Below are 21,540 nucleotides of genomic sequence, written 5' to 3' on the forward strand. Positions count from 1 at the left end.
CTTTTTACTTATTTGAGAATTGACCTAAGGTCTTAAAACTCTAGAGGGAATTATTAACACCACAAGAGGCAGGGATTTCAAAAAAAGGTTAGGTAGGCTAGATGAGGAAAGGCTGAGTGAGGACTTTAGACTGGGCTAGGCAGGAAGCTAATACTAGGTATAAACAGAGCAGCAAGTCTCCAGAAGCCCTCTTACAAGCCATTTTCCACCTTATACCTCAATCCAGTCAGCACAGCCAGCTGTAATAACAGCATGGCTTCTACAGCCAGACTACCTACATAGAAAGTCTAGGTCTACCACTTACCAGTTTTGTGACCCTTGGACAAGCTTCTTTATCCATGGCTTTAGATTCCCCATCATAATAAGGGGGATAGTACATATCCTATAGCCATGCGAGGATTAGTTAATATATGCGAAGTGATTAGAGCATGTCTATTATACAGTAGACTATTATTCTACCTAGTATTCAACTTAATATTAAAGTAAATCCTATGGTCAGGAAGTATGAGATAAAGGCTAATTATATGAATTATGAGGCCAAAGGGTAGAAGGCCCAATAGCCAAGAGGAAGGAACTGAAAAATCAAAGGCGAGGCTTACCTAGCCTCCCACATCCCAAGGCCATTACTCAAGTCTTTTCCTTGATAAAAACAAAGCACAGCCCTGGCTGGTGTGCTGTTGGTTGGACGTCATCCTGTGCACCGAAAGGTTGCCAGTTCAATTCCCAGTCAGGATACATGCCCAGATTGTGGGCTCAATCCCTGGTAAGGGCCTGAAGGAGGCAGCATATTGATATTTCGCTCTCACATCAATGTTTCTCTCTCCTTAAAAGTCAGTTTAAAAATCTTAAAAAAAAAAAAAAGCACAAAATGAGTTTTAAGTTATTTTGTTTATGCTAGCAGGGAGGGCAGAGTAGTCCTACCTTGACAAAGCATGCCCTGACAATAAGCCAACAAGTCAAAATATAGATCAAAATCAGGAAGAACATTGGGAGAAGGCAGAGAAAAAGAATTCCAGGTAAGACAGGAAGGATTCTAAAAGCTACAGGCTACAATATCAGAAACAGACGTTCTACGTGCTTTAGGACACATGTCTGAGCCCTACCATGAATTGGGTGTTGCTCTACATACAACCACAGATGAGAAACATCCATGGTTTGGACAGGTCCCTCCTGTTCTTTGGGTGGTGAATGCAAGGTGAAGCTTCTTTAAACTTTATAGTATCATCCTTTGAACTTTGAGTCTTTCCAACCAGCATCTACTGAGAAGTCTGAAGAATACCCCTTCAACAAGGCAAATAAAAACATTTAATGACCCTATTCCCATCTCCCTTCCTCCCCAGTGAAGAATTCTGCCTCTTCCTTCTTTGCCAGGAGGCAGAGATATAACCCAAGGTTGAAAAACACATAACAACTGTCTCAAATGACTTAGATTTAATCATCGGAAGCAAACTAAATGGAAAGCTTACAATAGAGAAGAATGACATGTCAGTGCCTTTTGCAAACTGAGCCGGGACAGAAAGGGACTGGGGCTGCCCCTCAACCTGATCCTTTCCAAACAAAGACATCCACAGTGTCCCTGGCCGTCTGGCGCAGGCAAGCAGGAGACTGCTGGCTCTGTGTGTTGAGGTCACTTTGCCCACCACTCACTCCTGGCCAGCATCAGGAGCCCCGCATTGCTGGCTCTGGTCATCGCCCTTCTTTTTGTGGCCTGAGACGATGTCATCAATCCGCAGCAGCAGAACTGCAGTCTAGGAGAAAAACCACAGCCCCAAAGAGGTCAGTAGGAAGGGAAGGGCAATTGTTTTCTTTTAGACATCATCACCTGGCTCCTCCTACACAATTACCATTTTATCTGAAAGCTATCTTTTCAGTCTTAAATTAAAATGCAGTTCTTCCTAAGCCAGGAATGCAGCTTGTACACCTTTTTTATTAATCCTCAACAGAGGATACTTTTTCCATTGATTTTTTTTTAAACAAGACAGTGGAAGGGAAGGGGGAGAGAAACATTGACGTGAACGAGACACATCAATTGGTTGCCTCCTGCATGTGCCCCAACTGTACTGAACCTGCAACCCAGATATGTGCCCTTGACCAGGAATTGAGCCTGCCACTTTGGTGCTCAGGCCAATGTTCTAACCACCAAGCAATACCGGCCAGGGCACCTTGCCTTTTTATATGAGCTAAAGGTAAGCAGGGGAATGGAATTCCTTGCGGGTCTTTGTGGGAATACTCTGCCTTCCATACCCCCTCCCTTCAAGATGGGACTGCACACACTGGTTTCTGGTTATCTGGGAATGAACAGTATAGCATATGCCTTGGGGTGCCTCACCTCCACTGCCGTCTTATATATTTGCAGTTTTACAGCCAATGGCTCCCAGATGCCTAGTTCTTTCATGTCCACCAAAGTACCTGTTTCACCATTTACACCCCAGGTCTCACAGTTCTCCTGGGTATGCTTGGCCTGTAGTTGGAACAAGCATAAACAGTTAAAGGGGAAAACACTGGGAATAAGTAAGCTAGCAGGGAACATTAGGTAAAAAACTAAACCAAAAACACTGGATTGGTAAGGGAAGGGTAAGAGGAAATGTCAATGACAACAAACAAGTCAAAAACTAGGAGCAGAGACGTTAAGAAAACAAGCTATAAAAGAAAACCTGGATAGACAGATGTCAACCATCCTCAAGCCAAACACAGCTTTCTCTACCCCATCAAGAGAACAGCATGAAAAGGAACTCACCCGAAGAGAGGTAAGTAGACGAATGGTGCTGGCTCCACAGTTCTGAATAAGGGTACGAGGGATGACCTCCAGGGCCTGAGCAACAGCCCTGTATGGCCACTGCTCCACACCAGTCATGGCCTTGGATTTTTCTGTCAAGGCATGGGCCACAGCCATCTCACAGGCCCCACCCCCTGGCACCAGCTGAGGGTCCAGGAGAACGTTGCGGCACACCTGCATGGCATCCTGGAGGTTGCGTTCTACTTCCTTGGGAAAGCAAACAGATAATATGAAGCAAAAGCTCGATGACTCAGGGACAAATCAGAGGCACCAAAGGACTTCCTGACTGCCAAGTTCAGTAACCCACCAAGGAGGGCAACTAAGAAAGGTCCTTGGAATCCCTACTGGGCAAGGCAGATGCTAGTTACCTTGGGCAAACACAGTAACTGCAACTGCAAAAGGGCTGGGGTTGGAACGGAGGTGTCACTCTGTGGAGTTAGGTTTCTTACTAGTTATGTGCCTTTGGGTAAATTACTTAACCTCATTGAGGGAGAAAAAAAGTAGTATTTATGCCCTGGCCACGAGCTCAATGGTTAGATCGTCTGCCTGAATTCCGAAGGGTCACAGGTTCGATCCCCAGCCCCAGTTGGTGCATGTGTGGGAGGCAACCAATCGATGTGTCTCTCTCACACTGATGTTTCTCTCTCTCCCCCGCTTCCACTCTCTCTAAAAATCAATAGATAAAATATCCTTGGATGCAGATTAACAAAAGAAAAAAAGTATTTTCAACTTAAAAAATAAGGAAGCAATGAATGATTACCAGGGGCTGGGGAATGATGAATCACTATTCAGTGGGTATTATCTCAGTTTTGCAAGATGTGAACCAGAAAAAGTTCTGGAGACCTGTTTTACAAGAATGTGAATATACTTAAAAAGTAAGCAGGCCTGACAGGCGTGGCTCAGCAGTTGAGCGTCATCCCAGGAACCAAGAGGTCACTGGTTCAATTCCAGGTCAGGTCAGGGTACATGCCTGGGTTTCAGGCTTATCCTCAGGAGGGGGCGCGCAGGAGGCAGCCAAATCGGTAATATTTCTCTCTCATCGACATTTCTAACTCTATTCCTTTCCTTGCTCTTTCTAAAAAAACAGTAAAAACTTTTTTTTTTTTTTAAAGCAAGCAGGAGAGACAGATATGTGTGGCTACAGATCAAAATTAAATAGCTATCCATGGACAACAGGGTGATTTTAAGTCCTCTGGGCAACTCAAGAAATTCAGTCACACTTCCAAGGCTGACTCACCGAGAGAATCTCTTTGCTGGCCCCCCGGAGAAGAATGGTACAGGCTTTGGGGTCTTTACACTCAGTGATAAATGTAAAGTACTCATCTCCAATTTTCTTGATTTCCAACAGGCCTGCTCCTGTTCCAACATCATCTTCTCTCAGTTCCTCTGGTCGGCTGACTATCCGGGCCCCACAGGCTCTATTGATTAGATGAGGGAGTAGGAGGAACCAGATGATTTCAGATATTTTTACTCATCTCCCTAGTCCCTAGAGTCTGTGGCTGGGATAAAGGCAAAAGTGGATTGCTAGAAACATTGCTACCCAAAACTCAAGAGGTCTTGGCTGCCTGGTGAAATAGGTTTTCAAACATGTATTGGTGAAGTTTCCCTAAACTAATACGGCTTTATAAATAAAAGTGTGCCCAGCTAAGGTAACTACTATAACCAGATACAGTTTGGACAAATGAGCTCTTACACATATCTAACAGGAACATACCACAAAATAGTCATTTCTAGAAGATTTCATTCTGTACTACCTAGTTAGATTTCAAGGCCAATAATAGGACTCTACTAAAGATGATGCAAAGGCAAGTAAGGAGGAAGGTAAGTACATAAGTTTATGTCTGACCCAATTTTAATAAATGCAGGACTAATATTGTATTTGTCATTCTTTTCCCCCACTCATGGACATGTAGACAATCAACTAAGTATATGTGCATATGCTCAGAGCCATTTCAGATCCAAAATTTGATTTGGATCTATGATATATTCTGTGATGTTGGGGCAGGCTTATAAACAGTCTACTCTGCAATGGACCCCTACACCAAGGTAGCGATCACAGATGTCTAAATAGAAGCTGGTCACTACTGGTTAGGAGCAGTACAGAAGTGACAACTGTTGGATTAGATAAAGGACTTCTGAAAACGGCAGACAGCTAAACCGAGGACCTATAACTGATTTGACTGATTATATCCTATGTTAGACTTTTTCAGGTAATGATGACTGCATTATGAAGATACAAAACAGAAATACCTGGAAAGGAAGAATCTTATTTTTACCTGACCTACTCACCTAGCGATGCGATTATTGTCTGTCTTCCGGACTCTGCGGATGGCTGTGATATTGGCCCGCATGAGGTAGTGCTGAGCTAAATCTGCAAACCCAAGAGCAGAGGTAAGCTAAAAACCAGAACTCCTGGGTTCTGAACTGGTTTATCCTCAGATCCTCAATGTACCCTAACCATCACATGTTTATTATATTCAATCTATGCCAACATGGGGAGGGGGGGAATCACCCACTCTCTTCTACCTCAACAGTAGGCTAAATAAATGAGTAGAGTCCAGCCCAGCAGGTGTGACTCAGTGGTTGAGCATTAACCTATGAACCAGGAGGTCCTGGTTCAATTCCTGGACAGGGCAAATGCCCGGGTTTCGGGCTCGATCCTTAGTAGGGGGCATGCAGGAGCCAGCCGATCAATGACTCTCATCATTGATGTTTCTCTCTCTCTCTCCCTTCCTCTCTGAAATCAATTAAAAAATATATTTTTAAAAAAAATAAATTATATATATATATATATATATATATATATATATTTTTTTTTTTTTTTAAAAAAGAGCGTAGTCCTGCCGAAACTGGTTTGGCTCAGTGCATAGAGCGTCGGCCTGCGGACTCAAGGGTCCCAGGTTCGATTCCGGTCAAGGGCATGTACCTTGGTTGCGGGCACATCCCCAGTAGGGGGTGTGCAAGAGGCAGCTGATCGATGTTTCTCTCACATCGATGTTTCTAACTCTCTATCCCTCTCTCTTCCTCTCTGTAATAAATCAATAAAATATATATAAAAAATAAATAAATTCATTAATTAAAAAAAAAAAAGAGTGTAGTCCTACCTGAGATGCCCTTTTCAGTGATGACCACATCGGGCTTCATATGGATAATGTCTTCACAGAGCTGCTGGATGTATTCTTCTTCCATTTGGAGGATTCGGGTAAAGTCTTCCTCTCGTGTGATCTCAATGTCAGTCTGTGTGGTGGAAAGTCACGATAAATTGATTCTTATTCACAATCCTTATTTAATAACTTCCAACTACTTTATTTTCCTTTAGCACTTCTAAACTGTATTAACTACTATTCTATGGATGCATTAGAAAAGGTGACATGGTAGTGTCGAGTTGAGGCCAAACAGAGCTGGGTTCAAACCCTGATTTGACCAGTATCAGCTGTGTTCCTTAATCCAACTTTTCTGATCTTTAGATTTTCTGATCTGTAAAGTGGAAGTCAAAACCAACTGCCTTAAAGGGTTGTTGTTTTTTTCTTTTTTTCTACCAGGAAACAAAAAAGTTCAGTATCACGACTTATTCTATACCTTATTGCCCATCATGAATATTTAAAACCCTGCCTTTTGTTCCTGAACCCTCCTCTGAGAAAACCAAACACACTGCTACTCAAAATTCGCAGAGGATTCACAGACCAAAGGCATTCACTGTATTCAGGTTACAAATGGAATGTTCCAAAACATTAACGTACTGTTGGGTAAGATTAAAATGATGACTCAGGAGACCCAGCATTCACGACCCTCTCCCATCATTCATGAAGTTGAACACAGGCACAGCTGAACTGCACGTTAGCTAACCGCCAGAACACTGTCTAAGTCTATATAACGGCCTGTCTCATAGAGGAGAGCACCGGAATAGGTTAGACTTTGTTGCTATAGCAAGCTCAAATTGTGTCAGACAGTGTCGATCATCTGCCACAGAGTGTTGCTTGCAATAAAGGATTGTTTTCAGAATCAGGAATTACATATAAAGGTCAGTAATTGACATTTAGTAGGCATGTAATAAATATACCTTTTATTTCCCATGTACATATTAATAGTTAGATTCTTATATCCACTTTAAGGCATAGAACCAGGAACCTTACCTGGCTTTCTCCTTTCTTGTATTCCAGAGAAGAATCCAGCAGCACTATGCGGGGGTTCTTGATATAGCGCCGCATTCGTGGATGGGTCACATCTTTGTTAATCATTACTCCACGTAAAACACAAGAGTCTTCAATAATACCCCCAGGTATCTGCACAAAAGATCCACTTTAATTCACAACCAGGAGGAGACAATTTCTCAACTCTCTTCCCAAATGTTCATCTTTCCCAAAGGATCACTATTTTGGGTTTCCAAAGTATCTTTCTTCCATGAACCTCAAAAACAAATACTGTCACAATCACATTTTTTTTCCTCTAGGAAGCACAACAATCTTGGACCATAACACCTAATTTGAAGGATCAGGTGAGACTCACAGAAACAGAGACTGACAAATATTTAATCACAAGGGGCTCAGACTTCTACTTCCTGAAAGATATTCCCACAGAATTTTAGGCTTGGGGCTCCATCTACTGGCCACAAGATATTAATGCTATTTAAAAAAAAATAAATGCTTTTATTGAATTCGGAGAGGAGAGGGAGAGATAGAAACATCAACGATGAGAAAGAATGATTGATCAGCCTACTGCATTTCCCACACTGGGGATTGAGCTAGTCCCCTGACCTGGAATCAAACCATGACCTCCTGGTTCATAGGTAGATGTTCAATCACTGAACCACATTAGCTGGGCTATTAATGCTACTTTTTGATCTTAAATTAATAATAGGGAGATGCAGAAAGCATTCTGGGGTTTATTAACAGAATATTTTAGAGCCTTTCTTTATATACCAACCAAGTGGCTGATATGTACACAAATACACAAACATGGAGACACCAATAAACCTTTCTTTAGCCCCTATAAACTTTGTGTACAGACAGCAGAGAAGGTAATAGAATTATTCCACGAATACCCCCTTTTTCAAGTTTTTGTTTCCCAGACAACAAATATTCTTCCTAGTTATCACTATAAAGATATATTGCTCTGATTTAAACCTATTTCCTCCACAAGTGGGATGACTCATGCTAGGAAACAATTTGTCTCCAAAGTACTAACTGGAAGTTTACCTTTTCCACCTTTGCGTATTTCTTGATATCAATCTCCTTCCGACCGTTCTCCTCAAACTGTACAGTTTTGACAGCATCCAGAGCAATGCTGCAAGCCAAAGAGGACCACCGACTGATTGCTTTGGTAGTAATGGAGCTGTTGATAATGTTCAGCATCATATCTCGGTTACTGGTGTCGACGGGAGTACTGGGGAAAAGAAAAACAGGTAATATGCTCAATAGGAGTCTTGTACATTCAAAAAAAGTCCCTCATCTATATCTCAATGACTCTAATAATGGGCCAAAAGGCAGAATTAGGGAATCTGTTCCTTTGTAGGAAACTAAAAGGGACATCAAGTAATCTTGTCCATCCTTCTGCCTTTTCAGCAAGATTACAACTAACCCATCCCTGAAAGGTATATCAAATCCCCCAAGTAATCTGTTCCCATGTTTGACAACTCTTCTACACTTACATATAGACCTTCAGTAAAATAATTTGTTCTTCACCTTCTGCTTCAAATAAAAATTCTAAAACTTTTACAACTTGGGTCAAGAAATGTTTGGTCTTTGAAACCTGACCCCTAGCCAATTCTGAGTTCCTCTTAATTATCAGCCTCAGCCCTGGCCAGTGTTAGTGTCAGGCCACGCACCAAAGTGTCATGGGCTTGATTCCCTGCCAAGGGTACATAACTAGGTTGCAGGTTCAATTCCCACTCCACTTGGGGTACATGAGGGAGGCAACCAATCGATGTGTCTCTCTCACATCAATGTTTCTCTCTGCTCCCCCTCCCTCCCTTCCATTTTTCTAAAAAAAAAAAAAAAAAATCAATGAAAACAGTATCGCCAGGTGAGGATTAATTAAAAGATAAATAATCAGCATTGGTCTGTACTATCCATTTGAACGCCTGGTTCTAATCTATCTAGCACCTTAATACATGGTGCACCACATAGTGTTATTGTTTTTACTAGTATGTGTTTGTCTCCCCTAACAAAATTTGTACACGGTGAGAACATTCAGAACAATAAAATGAAATTGTAAGTGTCCTTGGATATCATCTTGTCCAAATTTTCACATATTACTTAATTCTTATAAAAACAGTGTAAGGCACATAATATATAATCCTTCATAATAAAAAGGCAATATGCAAATAACCATCACTCCGCTACGCCCACGATTGGGCGGTGGGAGGCTGGGGGGCGGGACTCGGGGTGGCATATCCGGCCATTGAAAGGCGCGGGACTCCCGCCCCGCCCCCCCTGCCTCTCAACGGCTGGATTGGCGGCCGCTGAGGGGGGCTGCCTCGGACACCCTGGACACCCAGCTCCGCGGCCATCGGAGGCGGGGAGCCGGTTGTCCGCACCCGGATCCCCTGCCGTGCTCCCCTTCGTCAGCGCCTCAAGCCCCAGCAGCAGCGGCAGCGGCTGGGGATGAGCTGGGGATCCCAACAGCCTGGCAGCTCAGTGGCGGCGGCGGAGGCAGCATTGGGCCTGGGGACTGGCGAACAGGCAGAAGATGGCCCTGATCGCAGGAGGCTAGGCCTAGGGACCCTACCCGCACGATTGAATCGTGCGCTGGGCCTCTAGTCATTAAATATTGTTGAAGTATGCATTTTAGAGAAGAAGCAATAGCTCCAAAAGTATTATCTAAGATATACATGCAGTTATTGCTTGATAAAAAGAAAAGCTTTCTAAAGATTCTGCTTCACATGCTCATATCCTTTGGGTATATCTACATTCTTTTTTTTTTTTTAATTATTATTTTTTTAAATCCTCAGCTGAGGATATTTTTCCATTGATTTTTAGAGACAGTGGAAGAGAGAGGGAAAGACAGAGAAAAATATTAATGTGAGAGAAACACATCGACTGGTTGCCTGCTGCACGAGCCCTGACCAGGGCCCGGGTCAGGGAGGAGCCTGCAACTGAGGTATGTGCCCTTAACTGGAATCAAACCCGGGACCCTTAGGTCCACAGGCTGACACTCTGTCCACTGAGAAAAACTGGCTAGGGTGGCTCTACAGTCTTATAAAATTTATTTCATAAAAATAATTTAAATCAAACTCCTCATCCCCTAAGAGTGCCAGATAGATTATCATATACTTTATTAATAGCAGGCAATACAATACAAAGCTTACCAAATTACTAGGTACTTATGTACCCAATAATCCAATCATATAAAAGGGTAGAACATTATAGGTTTTACTCTTAAAACAATTTATTTTTAATCAAAAGAATTTTGCATTCTGCATGATGTGATTTAACTAACATTCCCTAAAGTTATTATTTTTTTAAATATATTTTATTGATTTTCCACAGAGAGGAAGGGAGAGGGATAGAGAGCCAGAAACATCGATGAGAGAGAAACATCGACCAGCTGCCTCCTGCACACCCCCCACTGGGGATGTGCCCGCAACCAATGTACATGCCCTTGACCGGAATCGAACCCGGGACCCTTCAGTCCGCAGACCGACGCTCTATCCACTGAGCCAAACCGGTTTTGGCCCTAAAGTTATTTTTTTAAAAAAATGTTTTTATTGATTTTAGAGAAAGAGGAAGGAAGCGGAAGATAGAAATATCGATGAGAGAGATAGAAACATGGATGAGAAAGAAACATCAATCGGCTGCCTCCTGCACATCCCCTACTGGGGATTGAACCTGCACCCCAGGCACGTGCTCTGACTGGGAATCGAACCAGTGACCTCAACTGAGCCACACAGGTCAGGGCATAACATTCCCTGAAGTTAGAAGTCATGCGTTTCTATATTCCTTTCATTACCCTATTAGACTCAACAAAAAGATTAACAAGTTCTTCCATTACTACATGGGATTTAAATAGCATTTTCAGTCACAGTCACCATCCTTCACAGCATTTTATTAGAATACTGGCTGAATTAGTTATAATCATATATATGGTAGGATATTTAAAAACCTGTTATTACAGTTATCTAACTCCTTATTCTCCCCACAAGAATCTAAACTATGCCCTGGCTGGTGTGGAGCAGTTGTTTGGAGCGTCATCCCATTCACCAAAAGGTCGTGGGTTCAATTCCTTGTCAAAGCACCTGCTTAAAGTTGGGGGTTCAGTCCCTGGTTGAGGTGCATACAGGAAGCAGCCACTCCATGGTTCTCTCTCTTTCTCTAAAATCAATAAACATAACCTCTGCCTGGCAGGTGTGGCTCAGTGGTTGAGCGTTGACCTCATGAACCAGAAGGTCACAGTTCAACTCTGGTCAGGGCATATGCCCAGGTTGTGGGCTCAATATCCAGTACAGAGTGTGCAGGAGGCAGCTGATCAATGATTCTATCTCATCATTGATGTTTCTATCCCCCTTTCCCTTTCCTTTCCTCTCTGGGGAAAAAAACACACACACACACACACACACACACACACACACACACACACATCATATATATATATATACATATATATATATATATATATATATATATATATATATATATATATATTTATTTATTTTAAGTAATAATGAGGTAGTTAAACTCCTTTCTTTAAAAAACAACAAAACCCTAGCTGGTCTGGCTCAGTGGATAGAGCCTCAGCCTGTGGACTAAAGGGACCGGGGTTCAATTCCCATCAAGGGCACATGCCCGAGTTGCCGACTTGTGCAGGAGGCACCTGATCAATGATTCTCTCTCATCACTGATGTTTCTATCTCTCTCTGAAATCAATATATATACATATATATATATACATACATACATACATATATATATATATATATATATACACACACACACACACACACACATATATATATTTTAAAAAGAATCTAAGCTTTTAGAAGGTAGGTTTATTTTACTTACTACACATTTCCCACCACAGTGCCTAACATGGGAACCAGAAGATAGCATGTAATCAAAATGTTACAAGGAATTAAACCTAGTTCCTTTTTATTTGGCTGCTTTGTATTCTTTGCCATTTTCTAAAACTTTTATTTCACTTATCCTTTACATTTTGTTCTGCCCTTTGTTCCTCCTCACAAAATGATACAAAGGGTTAAACCACAATGTGTGTGATATACCTGGACTTCTTTTCACCTAAGAACAGATCGTTCTTCCAGGCCTCTCATATCTGATACTACCCACTTCTGGTCCTCCCCTAGTACCTGATTTTCTTAAGGGTGTTGATCATATCATCCAATGCCTTTCGATAAGCACTGATCACCACCGTTGGGTGCATCTGCTGCTCTAGGAAGTGCTCAGCCACAGAGAGCATCTCTCCCGCTGAAAAAGGATACAGAGACCATAATGTTTTAAAAAGTACCTGCATATAAAGGCAACTTCATTATGCTTCTAGAGATACCTTACCTTTCGTCCTAAAATAGATAGTCCATTTGGCTGTAAATACTATCCCAAATTGTACACTTTGTACAAGGCAATTAATAAAGAAAATACCTTCATTGTACATATTATAATGATCAAAGACTGATCCTAGGGTTTATTTTCTTGATCTAACTATATATGTTATCAGTTTTCTAAACAAAAGGAAAACATTTTTCCGAAGATTCTAAAATAGAAAGAAAAACACATAACAGAAAATTGACTTATTATTTCAACACCTAGGATGCAAATTGCTGGTACTAAAAACAAAAACAGAACACAGAAACCTTACACCTGGAAGAATACCCAAAAAATGTACAAAATTTACCCTCTGGAAGAGGAATTATTAAAATGTCCCTTTCTTTTCAAATTTGTCTTTACTTTGTAATTAATACACACACAAAATAATAAACACAAAAGCTTGTTTCTAAAAAAATAATTTAACAAGAAAAATGTAAATGTATTTGGTTATTTTTTTTTCACTACAATGTTTTTTTAAAATATATTTTTTATTGATTTTTTACAGAGAGGAAGGGAAAGAGATAGAGTTAGAAACATCAATGAGAGAGAAACATCGATCAGCTGCCTCCTGCATACCCCCCTCTGAGAATGTGCCCACAACCAAGGTACATGCCCTTGACCGGAATCGAACCTGGGACCTTTCAGTCTGCAGGCCGACGTTCTATCCACTGAGCCAAATGTGTCAGGGCTGTATTTGGTTTTTCACAAGTTGCTTATACTACCTGCCCACAGGCATTACTTTTTAAAATTTACACAAATGTGACCAAGTTTGCATGTATACTCCTTGTTATGTACTCAAATGTTTGAATTCAATACTTTATATTAATTTCTAAGTGACCACTATGTATAATGAAAGAAAGATAATCAAATATTTTAACAAGATGCTCAAATAAGTTAGCTTAGAGCCCTGGCCAGTGTGTCTTAGTGGTTAGAGTGCCAGTCCACACACCAAAGGGTCCAGAGCTCAATTCCCAGTCAAGGGCACATACTTGGGTTACAGGTTTGCCCTCGTCAGGGTAGGTACCGGAGGTAACCAATTGAAGTCTCTCTCACATCGATATTTCTCCTCCCAACTCCCCATTCTTTCCACTCTCTCTTAAAAAAAAAAAAAAAATCAAAGGAAAAAATATCCTCATCCTCAGGTGAGGAACAAAAAAAAGTTAACTTAAAAAGGATTATGGTATCCTGCCGACTACGCCACAAAAAAAAGAAAAAGAGGATATGCCCTGTTAAACAGAACAGTAACAGAAGATGTCTTTAGTGATGGCAAAATTCCCTCCCTCCCTTTCGTAAAGAATTATCAATTTACTAGAGGCCCGGTGCACACATTCGTGCACTGGTGGGGTCCCTCAGCCTAGCCTGCGCCCTCTAGCAATCCAGGACCCCTTGGGGGATCGTCAGAAAGCCGGTTTCGGGCAGATCCCCACAGGCCAGACCGAGGGACCCCACCAGAGCCGGGGAGAGCTCCAGGGCATGTCTAGCCAGTCCCACTCAGTCCCGATTGGCTGGACCCCAGCAGCAAGCTAACCTACTGGTTGGAACATCTGCCCCCTGGTGGTCAGTGCACATCATAGCGACTGGTCAAACGAATGGTCGGACACTTAGCATATTAGGCTTTTATTATATAGGATTAGACCATCTGGAAAACCAGATGGGCTGAGCCTCTAAATGGTGCCAGCCACTTTTCTTTCTTTTTTAAAGCAACATACTAGTATATCTGAGATACCTAGATTCATGAATACTTAACCTACCTATTACCTCCAGGAGATTCAACTAGGATTTATTAGCTAGAAAATTCTGCCTGATATCTAAAGCTCATTGTCTACCTAAAAAAATGAGAAAGCATCTGGTCTTCCCTGTTTCATCCTCCAAGTTTTTCTTTAGAGTACAGAACTGGTCATATATAATTCTCAATCCTCAACAGAATTTAATCTAAAGATGTGATTAGTGACGCAAGTAAATTTGCCACCCAACTTACCATTCTCAAAATGCAGTACACAAAGGCATTTTAGAAATAATTTAAAATGTCTCCCTTTAAAAAGTTCGTATAATAGCCCGCTGGCGTGGCTCAGTGGTAGAGTGTTCACTATGGAGCAGGAGGTCAGGGTTCCATTCCCGGTCAGGGCATACACCCAGGTTGCGGGCTCAATCCTCAGGGCAGGGCATGCAGGAGGCAGCTGATCAATGATTCTCTCTCATCAATGATGTTTCTATCTCTCTCTCCTTCTCGTCTCTGAAATCAATAAAAATATATTTAAAAAAATAAAAAGTTCATATAATAATTTTTTTAATAGAGTCCAGTGGCTAGGTAGGACTCTTAGGCATGTGGGCCAATACCAGAAATTGGAATCTCTAAAATATAGTTCTTTTCTCATTGCCTAACACTGTTGCTGCAATCAGATTTTAAAAAATGAATGCTTTTGGCCTGGCTGGCATGGCCCAGTGGTTGAGTGTCGACTTATAAACCAGGAGGTCACACGGTTCGATTCAGTCAGGGCATATGCTGGATTGCAGGCTCGATCCCCAGTGTGGGGCATGCAGGGGGCAGCTGATCAATGATTCGCTCTCATCACTGATGTTTCTCTCTCTCTTTCCATCTCCCTTCTTCACTGAAATCAATAAAAACGTACCGTATTTTCCGGTGTATAAGACGACTTTTTAACCCAGGAAAATCTTGTATACGCCTAGTCGTCTTATACGCCGGAAAATACGGTATATATTTTTAAAAAATACTTCAGGCCCTGGCCAGTGTGGCTCAGTTGGTTGGAGCATCATCCCTTACAGCAAATGGTGGTGGTTTGATTCCCGGTCAGGACACATACCCAGGTTTTGGGTTTAATCCCCAGTCAAGGGAGCGTGTGGGAGGCAGCAGATTGATGTTTCTCTCTCACATCGATGTTTCTCTCTATCATCGATGTTTCTCTCTCTGTCTCTCTTCCTCTCTAAAAATCAATTACAAAAATTTTTTAATAAAATTCAAATGAATGTTTCTCTTATAAAAATTTCACCAACTCGCCCTGACCGGTTTGGCTCAGTGGGTAGAGCGTCGGCCTTCGGACTGAAAGGTCCCAGGTTCGATTCCGGTCAAGGGCATGTACCTTGGTTGCGGGCACATCCCCAGTAGGAGGCGTGCAGGAGGCAGCTGATCGATGTTTCTAACTCTCTATCCCTCACCTTCCTCTCTGTAAAAAAATCAATAAAATATATTTAAAAAGAAAACTATATTTTAAAAAAATATTTTCACCAACTTAAAACTTATATAATAAAAGCCATACACCAAGTTTTAAGAAGTGATCCTTTATGATCCTATAAGTGGAACGATTAGTCATTAAAACTTAACAATCAAGACTCATTTTCAATTTGACTACTCATTAAAATTTGTAACACCAAAATAGGTATTTACATCACTTTCATGGTCACTCACAGACATGTGCAGAGAAATTTGAATCACTCAATGAATACATTCCCAGATGAGGTTGAATAAGACAACCTTCTGCCTTGTTTTAGCTCTCACTGTAAACAAGTTCCCTTTATGTGATATACACTGAGTGGCCAGATTATTATGATCTCTGAACGCATAATAATCTGGCCACTCAGTGTGTGAGTGTGTGTGTGTGTGTAGTAGAGGCCCGGTGCATGAATTCGTGCATGGGTGGGGTCCAGCCAGCCTGGCCAGGGGGAGGGGACATCATGGGCAGTTGGCCAGCCTGCCTGCTGGTCGAACTCCTGGTCGAGGGGACAATTTGCATATTAGCCTTTTATTATATAGGAAGGATATACACTGAGTGGCCAGATTATTATGCGTTCAGAGATCACAATAAGCTGGCCACTCAGTGTATTTAGTACAATGATTTTCACGTTTTTGTTCATTGTGTTGATTTCACTGTTTAGAATGGCCCCCAAGTATAGCACTAAAGTGCTGTCTAGTTTTTAAATGTAAGAAGGCTGTGATGTGCTTTATAGAAAAAGCATATTAGCTTTGTTTAGCCATGAATTATAATGCTATTGGCCACGAGCTCAGTGTTAATAAGTCAACAATATTAGATAAAATGTCTTTAAATAAAATAAAAAACACGTAAAATAAGGTATATATATATTTATCAGTTGAATGTGACCAGAGGCTGGCAGGACTCTAACCCCATATTTCCCCCAGGAGTGATGGTTTAGTATTTGCTCATTTAGTTTGTGGTGACTTTTAGAATATAACTTACTGTGACTTATGAGAATTGACTGTATTTTATTCAACCAGATTTACACAGCCCATGCTATACTACTGATTAATATTTTATACTCAACTGGAGGGGATACATGGATAATTAGCAACATGTTATTTAAATATTTGTAATTAGTAGATTGGTAACAATTTCCTTTTTAAAATAAGACAGACATTATTTCTGGCAAAAATCTTCCTGTTTCAATCCTATTTTCCTTATCAAACTTCCATTCTTCTCTTACCAAGAATAATTACTGATGTGGTCCCATCTCCAACCTCTTCATCCTGTGTCCGGCTAATTTCAATCATGGACTTGGCTGCTGGGTGCTGAACTTGAATCTGAGAAGAAAAATGTAGACTGCCACTAAAAACAACACTACTCAAAGATCTTTTCATCTATTCTGCTTGGCCCTAATTCTTAAGCTTCTTGCCTCCATACCTACTCGCTTTTCCTTTGTTTTACCATAGCTTGAAAGATTAAAAGTGGCCCCCAACGGCCGCCCCCACGCCCTTCACACAACGCACGTTCGTGGGGAACCTGGTGCTAAACCATTCGTAGGTGACCTGCTTCTGGGTCGGGGTTTCGTATGTAGCAGAGCAGCTCCCTCGCTGCGATCTATTGAAAGTCAGCCCTCGACACAAGGGTTTAAATAAATAAGTAAGTAAATAAATAAATAAATAAAAGTGGCCCCCAAAATATCTAAGTAAATCACCTTTCCAAGTCCCTTTCTTTTTAGGGAAAAATGTATTATGCCAAGTGAACTACTAAAGTTTTTTGAGAACAGAACAATAACTTACAGGTTATTTACCAGAAACACCACTGTTGTGGTTGAATTATGTCCTCCAAAAGGACATGTTGAAATCCTACCCTCTTGCAACTGTAAATGTGACTATATTTGGAAATAGGGTCATTGAAAATATAAACAAGTTAAGATGAGGTCATACAAATATTACGGTAGGCTCTAAATTCAAACATTGGTGTCCTTATAATGAGAGCCACAGGAGAATGCCATATGACAACTAAGGAGCAGACCAAGTTTACAAGCCAAGGAATGCCAAGGATGTGGTCAACCATTAGAATCTAGAAAAGACAAAGAAGGATTCTTGCCTAGAGTCTTCAGGAGCGACACCTTGATTTCAGATTTCTAGCCACCAGGCTATGAAAGAGTAAGTTTCTGTTACTTAAAGTCACACAGGTTGTGTTAATTTGTTCCAGCAGCCCTAAGAAACTAAGCATCATCTACACATATCTTTTGGGGTACTTTATCAAATTGTTAGAAAGCACAATGAAAAGTCACACCTCTCGAAGAATGGCATTGCCATCATTAGTCATCACAATGCCTCCCATTGGATCCAAAAGCATCTAGGACAAAAGCAAAAGTTATATTTCAGTGTTTCAGATAAGGGAAAATCTATAGTTGCTGAGTTTCAATAAGAAATAACCTTACCTTCATCATAGACTTGGGTCCCAAACATGTTCGGATGATATCTGCAATAGTCTATTAGGAAGAAAAGAAAAAACATAAGTACAAATCAGAGGATGATGTCAGTGTGTATGCTAAGAAAGGGGTCATCAGTAACCCACAGGCCCAGTGTTTTACCAACGTCACCTCTAAAGTAGGGCTGGCAGCCTCATGCCTATGGCTAGATTCTGTCCTTTGTTTTTCCCTTTTGGGAATACTTTCAGGGTAGATGTAGAAAGAAATGACTTTTCCCAAGAAAAATGGGGACAGGCCTTCCAGAGCTTCAGTTTCCCAGTAGTCCAGATAAATGGAAATCCATGTCTTAGTATTTCTTTCCATGAAAGTGGCCTTCACACCATGCTAAATCAGACCTAGAGCTATTTCATTCAAAAGATTAATTAAATAGCAATCCAGGATCTACCGTGGCACTAGGAATACAAAAGGGAATTAATATAGCCTTTCTCCTCAAGTAACTCAGTCTAGTATGAGAGACAAACAAATCCTATATAATAAAGAGCTAATATGCTAATTAGACCCAAACAGCAGAACAACCATCTGGACGACCTTCTGGAGAAGCCGGGGCTGCGAGGGCTGGCCGAGGCAGCTGGGGCTGCAAGGGCAGAGCCCCTTGCACGAATTTCGTGCATCGGGTCTCTAGAAGAATATAAAACAATATGCAGCAATGGAATTATGCAAAACGTTACTATGAGAAGGCTATTAGACCTAATTCAGAGATGGGGGATTTCCTTCTCCCTAACTGCAAACAGATACAGAAATACTAGGGAAGACAGCTGGAGGAAAGACTATTATACTTTAAACAATGTCAAAGATGTGCTACCTTGGCGGCATTGATGTTTCCAGATTGAACTTTTCTTCCAGATTCACGCTTTACGTTCTGGCCTAATACAGGTAAAACAAAAGACAACAGCTCAAGATTGTACCATTGTATATAAGCTATTTATTCCCTCACCATTGGAAAAACACACAAGTTTCATGGGTGTATATGTAGATGAAAGCAACTGGCCAGGAAGCTTATTTGCTTAGACCGTGGTCCCGATATATCAAAGATCCAGTAGGGCACATACAAGAATCAACCAATGAATAAATGGAACAACAATGTTTCTCTCTCTCTCCCTTCCTCTCTCTAAAATCAATAAATAAATTTTAAAGACAATTTTTTAATTGTACTTCAACCCCTGGTATACTAAGAAACAACCCATACTGCTTCAACTTTGGAATCATGCCATCACTTTCCCTCTAACCAAACATTCATGCATTTACACCAAGGATGCATAACCGAGACCCATGAATGGGCCTCAGTAGGAAAGTGAAATCCCTGAGCTTATATGAGAAAACGGGATAATGTACTTTTGTCTGGGAAAAGGATCTATAGCTTTCAGTGAATTCTCAAATTCTAAAAAAGCACCAATCACTGCTTTATGTAAAAAGGGAAAGAGTTTGAGGGTTCATATTTTCCTACTTGGATAAGGAGACTCACACTCTACAATAATTGATAGTGCCCCCTCTCCCCCCAGTGTCCTGTGGAATGAGAACACAGTTTGCAAGACAGTCATTCCATGTTTGGATATAATAAGAACGCCTCACCCTAGCCAGTTTGGCTCAGTGGATAGAGCATCAGCCTGTGACTGAAGGGCCCTGGGTTCGATTCCAGTCAAGGCCACATGCCCAGGTTCTGGGCTCCTTCCCCAGTAGGGGGCGTGCAGGAGGCAGCCTATCAATGACTCTCATCATTTATGTTTCTCTCTCCCTCTCTGAATTCAATAAAAATCTATTTAAAAAACAACAAACCACCCCCCCTTACTATCAGTAAGCCGTGTGTGTATGTTTTAACAGGGGACCCAAATGGGTACAGCCACTGATGTCAGGGGTCAATGCAGACCTGGAAAGGCCTTCCCCATGCACCACTCACCCCAGGGCCCTCTCAATGGAGACAAGCCACTGGTTATAACCAAACCAGCAAACGTATGCTCATTTCCCTCCTCTCTCCAAACTATACATCCCCTACAATTTAAATCTGTAAAAACTTCAATCCAGGCCCCTCAAATCAAAACGTTCACAACTCTCAGGATGTAGGCTCCCATTCCGGACTGTGGTTAAGTAAGCAGGAACCTTTCCGATCAACTCATCATCAGAAAGGTTTCCTTTTCTGGGTTAAGTGAAATTTTTCCTGAAAACAGTTATTTCCCAGGAATAGGGAAAATGGATGAACTCTCTGAACAGAAGTTGGCAGGCCAGGGAAAACGGCCAGCGGGCCATCTGAGGTGGTCAGGCAGATGCCACACAGAATGGAAACACAGAATGGAAACACAGAATGGAAAGACAATGACTTGAGGTGCTTGTTAAGTTATTAAAGAAATCTGGGGTGTTCCCAAAGGGTAAAGAGAGCCGGCTCAGACATTTGGGGAAACTCAGGCTGGTTAACGGGAAAGGTGGCCACGCAGGGGACACGGAGGGAGTAACGGCCGCCCCGCGAGTCACTCAGGAGAAGGGAGGGCGGGGGGTGCTGGGCGGAAAAGCAAGAGGGCTGATCCTGAAAAATGAACCAGGATACCGCTTGCTGTTGGCCAGACACTCCTTTAAGCAGTTTATCTACTTAGTCATTGGATCCTCACGATTCTACGGGAAAATACTGTTAACCCCAATGATACAGAGGTTAACACTTAAGTCACCCAACATGGCCGAGGCCACATCGGCTACTAAGGGATGGACCAAGGTTATAAAGCTAGGCAAACTAAAAAACAAACAAACCCCACATTGTCCATTTACCTACACACTGAAAATCTCGTAAGGAAGGGGTCGGGGGAAGAGGCGTGGGGGGGATGAAGAACGAAGGCCGAGTGGGAAGGATCCTGAGCCGAGCAGCCGTAAGGACAAGGGGCTGGGCGAGGGGAAGGGCAGTTTGCGTCGGTGAAGACGGGAACGGGTTAAGGGACGGCAGGAACGAGGGGGAAAAGGGCTTCCCAAATAAGGAGGCTGACTGGAAGCCACAGTGGCCGGACCACGGCGGGACTGGGCTGTGGCAACCCCGAGAAGTATGGCCGAGCGGGGAGAAGACGGGGCCTCTCCCCCGGCTTCCCCACAACTCACTGAGCACGAGCACGGGACGATGGCCCATCATGGCGGCGCGATGCTGAGCCCGGTACCCCGAGCGGAGGAAACCGGCAGAAGCTTCTGGAGAGGGAACCTGAGAGAAGCCCAGAAAACGTTGCCTCCGCAGGGCTTACACCTAAACCCGCTACCCTCCGGGTCGCCACCAATCACCGCACCCCCTTCATTGACAGGCACGAGAATGGGCCAATGGACATTCTCGACTCCGCCTTCCACGCAAGAACGGCAGGGCAAGCTCGGTAGAGAGAGCGCGACGCTGGAAATGGAGAGCACCGGCGCTTGCGCAATAAGGTGGCCGCTCCCGGCCGCGTGCGGTGCGAACCTAGGCGCAAGCGCGGGGGCTCGGGCGCTTGGCTCGCACGCCATTGCGCATGTATTTCAACTACAGGGTGGGTGCTGGGTGGGGTTGAGGCTTTCAGTGAATAA

The 21,540-nt window shown here is 42.4% G+C and overlaps 1 protein-coding gene across 1 annotated transcript; it reads right to left on the reverse strand.

Moving 5' to 3' along the window:
• Nucleotides 1-356: 356 nt before the first annotated feature.
• Nucleotides 357-21,251, reverse strand: CCT3 (chaperonin containing TCP1 subunit 3). The gene is made up of 14 exons (XM_079761601.1): nt 21,094-21,251; nt 18,824-18,885; nt 17,971-18,021; nt 17,823-17,885; nt 16,765-16,861; nt 12,075-12,192; nt 7,972-8,158; nt 6,910-7,059; nt 5,881-6,013; nt 5,066-5,147; nt 4,014-4,194; nt 2,738-2,983; nt 2,330-2,461; nt 357-1,748 (listed from the first exon to the last, which is right to left on the reverse strand). Exons 1-14 carry the CDS (start codon nt 21,122-21,124, stop codon nt 1,644-1,646), a joined length of 1,638 nt encoding a protein of 545 aa, XP_079617727.1. The 5' UTR covers nt 21,125-21,251; the 3' UTR covers nt 357-1,643.
• Between the last annotated feature and the right edge of the window lie 289 nt (nt 21,252-21,540).

Source organism: Cnephaeus nilssonii, assembly GCF_951640355.1.
Source record: "Cnephaeus nilssonii genome assembly, chromosome: 21".
NCBI classification, from domain to species: Eukaryota; Metazoa; Chordata; class Mammalia; order Chiroptera; family Vespertilionidae; genus Cnephaeus; species Cnephaeus nilssonii.